This window comes from Chrysochloris asiatica, unplaced genomic scaffold, assembly GCF_000296735.1.
Source record: "Chrysochloris asiatica unplaced genomic scaffold, ChrAsi1.0 scaffold00080, whole genome shotgun sequence".
In the NCBI taxonomy this organism is placed as follows: domain Eukaryota; kingdom Metazoa; phylum Chordata; class Mammalia; order Afrosoricida; family Chrysochloridae; genus Chrysochloris; species Chrysochloris asiatica.
In genome coordinates, this window is record NW_006408598.1 from 9,221,621 (window position 1) to 9,225,682 (window position 4,062).

Genomic DNA, 4,062 nt, shown 5'->3' on the forward strand with positions numbered 1-4,062 from the left:
CTTGGTAGGACTCGAGGAAGTACACTGAAAGTGCTGAGAAATGCCCGACAGTTTCAGGACAGCCAGTGAGGCTTGTAAGTGTTACTGTTCCAGTTGTGAGTGTGTGCCACAGAACAACATTGTACAAGTGCAGAAATTACTGACTGGCAAAACTTACGGAGGCAGAACAGTTTAACACTTGGGTACTCAGCAAAGGTTGGCAGTTCAAACCTACCCAGACGCTCTGCAAGGGAAAGAACTGCTTATCTGTTTCCATAAAGATTGTTGTTATTGTTAAATCCTGTCAAGTTGGTTCTAACTCATAACAACCCTGTGTAGGGTTTACGAGGATTGGCAGGTGGGTTTGAATTACTGACTTTATAGTTAACAGTCTAGTGCTTACACTATACTGCCACAATAATGAAGAAAATCCTGTAGTATAGTTCTGCCCTGTCCAAGGGGTTAGTCCACGTTGGAGTCGACTTGATGGCTCCTGACAACAACAGAGATCCTTCGTCTGGTTAAGCTGACATAGTTGTGGGCAGCGTAGACAGCCAGGACTGTGGGCGTCTCTCTACTTATTAAAATACAACCCCCTTTTTTTTCAGTGTAGAAATATTGAAAGTATTTTTCTGCCAAGAATTTAGTATTTTCCGAGGCTAGTGGTTTGTCTGATATGAGGTAACACATGCAAGGAACCCTCTTGATGTAATATCTGGAACGTCGTCTGTGCCCCATAAACATGCGTTAAAAGTTGGTGGACTAACTAGCCAACGCTAGTAGCAGCAGCTCACATTGATTGTGTTCCCATAAACCTTCTCCTTCCAGCTTCATATGAACCCAGACTGGTGGGATTTGAAGGGGGTAAAGTCGTATGTCTTGTGTGTGGAGTCGGGAGGCAATCGGGGTGGTTGAGAACCTTGATTTGAGCTCAGTTAAAGGTGAGAACAATGACCAAACCAAAAAACCCCTAACTCACTGCAATCAAATCAATTCCCATTCATAGTGAACCCTGTAGAGGATTTCTGAGACCGTATATCTGTATGGGAGCAGAAAGCTTCATCTTTCTCTCGTGGACTAGCTAGAGGGCACACACCACTGACCTTGTGGTTAGTGCTTACCCTCTGCAACCACCGCACTTCCCCTCTAGCACCATGCTGTTGAGGAGATTAAATACCTGAAAAATATTTTACATGGAAAATAAGACTTAAAAACAAAAACTCAGATTTCATAAGGGAAAATAAAACAGAAAAGAAAGAAGGAAAAGGAATTCTAAATGTCTCTCTCCTTTCTTCCCACTTCCTGCACTTCAGCTTGTAAATGCACTGAAAACAGTGTCCGTATTTGAAGTCCGGATTGTGGATTACAAGTATAAGTAAGTACACGGTACACTGTTTTGCTTGGATGAGTTAATAGCGGATAGAAAGTGTTGATAGAAAAGGAGCTCTTGGCACTTTATAGACCCAAAGGGGCTCAGTGGGCAGATGAATATCCTAGATACTCAGCGATATGTTGGGACATCTTCCCATTTTTAAGGAAAGTGATGAATCTAGATTTTTATTTGAAATTTATACATTTTTAAAAGTTAGCAACTAATGTAAAAAAATTTTAAATGTAACATTAATTAAACAAGGAGAAATTTTTAATTTTTTAAAAAATTGCTTATATTATTTTTAGGAAATTGTGTTCAGTTTAGTGTTCATATGTCATGTTGCTGTTAAGTCCTCTCAAGTCACTGTCCACTCACAGTGACCCTGTCTAGGGTTTCTGAGAGTATAATCTTCGCGGGAGCAGAACACCTCGTCTTTCTCCCAAGGAGTGGCTGGAGGGCTCAAAACACCCACCTTGTGGTTTGCTTATCCTATGGAGCTACCCCATTCCCCTAATAGGATATGTTATTGTTATTAAGTGCTGTCGAGTTGTTTCTCACCCATAGTAACCCTGTATAGGGTTTCCGAGGAGCAGCTTGTGAGCTTGAACTGCTGACCTTGTGGTTCAAACTGACTTTGTAGTCCAGCGCATTAACCCACAGCGCCATACCAGGACAGCATCTTTCTAATGCTTGGTAGTTTAAGTTCCCTTTTTGGTATACAGAGAGCCTTACAATACATCTACTTCCATTTGAATTCTTTTTATTATACATAGTTTTACAGTTTTACTTATGATATACATCACTGGTTTTCCACTGATGGTAGTTATTAAAATTTTCTTTAAGAATATATATATTTAAGTTTATTTTAAAAAGATGAGCTGTAGTCATTAGTGAACATTTTGATCAAGGAGTGTATAGAAGACTTCTGATCAAAAGGGGGGAAATACAGAACAGATTTTCAAATTCTTATGGGCTCCGGACTTTCAGAGCCACGGAGGCTAAAAGAACCCCTGAAACTTTTGCCTGGAAATAATCCTTCAACCCCAACCATCCCTTGAAATCTTCTTTAAACCAAACAATGTGGTCGTTGTTGTTCTTAAGCACCATTGAGTTGGTTCAATGCGTAGCCATCCTGTATAGGGTTTCCAAGGAATGGCCGATGGGTTTGAACTGCCAGTGCTTATCCTAAAACACCACACCAAACAGTCGTTTAGCTTAATTAATAAGGAAACTCTGCCTTGAGCATTGTGCTCTTCAAAAAAAACAAACCCCCAAAAACCCAAAAACAACTAACTGGGATCCAGTTGACAACAGTGTCTTGCAGGATTACATGGAAACTTAGGGGTCAGTGAGTTTATGTCAGTGGAGGGGGGACAAGTTGGAAAAAGAGGATGAGGAGTGTTGCACAAATTGAGAAATGTAATTACTTTCACTTTCATACATGTAAAAATGGCTGAATTGATATATGTTGTATTATTTACATTCTTAATAACAACAACAAAAATAACTTGTTTAGAAAAAGTTGAGCTGGCTTAGACATCATTTTAAGTTATTAACTCATTAATACTATTGGCTTAAAATTGGCAAAAAGAATCATAAAGTTAGAGGAATGTTACTTAATATCAGGAAATATTCTTTCTGTGGATCGTGGGCAGCTCATTACTGTTTTTCTTCTCTCCACCTGTCTCGTGTTGTTCTGTGTGTTCACAGGGAACTTGGGTTTTTAGATCAGCTAAGGATCACACACAACACGGACATTTTTATTGGAATGCACGGAGCTGGTCTTACCCACTTGCTTTTCCTTCCGGACTGGGCTGCTGTATTTGAGCTGTAAGTGTTTGGTGGTGGTTTTTTAGTGGAGGCTGCTGATAATGCTTTTTAAGCACTCTGAGCCATTCATTCTGGCTGTTGAAAGGCTTGATATTTAATCATTACGGGGAAGTCACATTCTATAGGCATCAAGAAAAAAAAAAGACACAGTGCTAACAATTTAAAGTCTGCAGTTTGCCCGGGCACTTAGCAAACAAACCACCACTTTCTCCTCACTTCCTCTACCCAACATAATATGAAAAGATTGTGCCTCTGTGGCTTCCGTAGTTTTTGCAGGTTCCTGTGTAACTTTCTAAGTGAGCTGTGAGCATCTCCCTGCTCTCACTGTAATTTTACCATTAAGAAAGGACTTCAAACATGTATGTGTAATGAGCAGTACAGCTTCAACACACATGTCAGCTGCTTCGTCTCATGCTCACTAATGCCACCCACAAGGAGACAGAGGCCCTAGGTACGCATGGGACTGATTTTCCGAGGTAGTCCTCTAGCTATGGAGAGACCGGTAGTTGAATTTGGGAACCTCTCATGGGCTCTTAAGACCTCAATTGCTACTCACCCAAGAAGGATGTAGCACATTGTCTTTGTGGACATGTCTTGCTGATTGACATAGATGTCCCTTGAAACCATAGTCCTGATCCCCCAGACCCTGTGACTAATCCTCTCAGGGTGTTTGGTTATGCCTAAGAAGGTTTCATATCTTTGTTCCCTGTATGTACTGATACATCCATGAGTATATTTGCAGCCAAGATAAATACACATGTCCAGGTATTGTGTCAAACTTTTATATACTTGTGGGTGTATGCCCACTCTCCCTTCCATACCCACTCAGCCTATGTCTATGCCTGTCTCATAGACCACTGTTACAGTAGGGTTGTGTCTAC

General features: G+C 40.7%; 1 protein-coding gene across 2 annotated transcripts in view; it reads left to right on the plus strand.

Moving 5' to 3' along the window:
* Positions 1 to 4,062, plus strand: part of EOGT (EGF domain-specific O-linked N-acetylglucosamine (GlcNAc) transferase) — a 59,284-nt gene that overhangs the window by 49,686 nt on the left and 5,536 nt on the right. For both annotated transcript variants that reach the window (XM_006865636.1, XM_006865637.1), the window contains 2 exons: positions 1,293 to 1,354; positions 3,062 to 3,181. In XM_006865636.1, the coding sequence (XP_006865698.1) occupies positions 1,293 to 1,354; positions 3,062 to 3,181 (182 nt within the window). The remainder of the gene's footprint in view (positions 1 to 1,292; positions 1,355 to 3,061; positions 3,182 to 4,062) is intronic.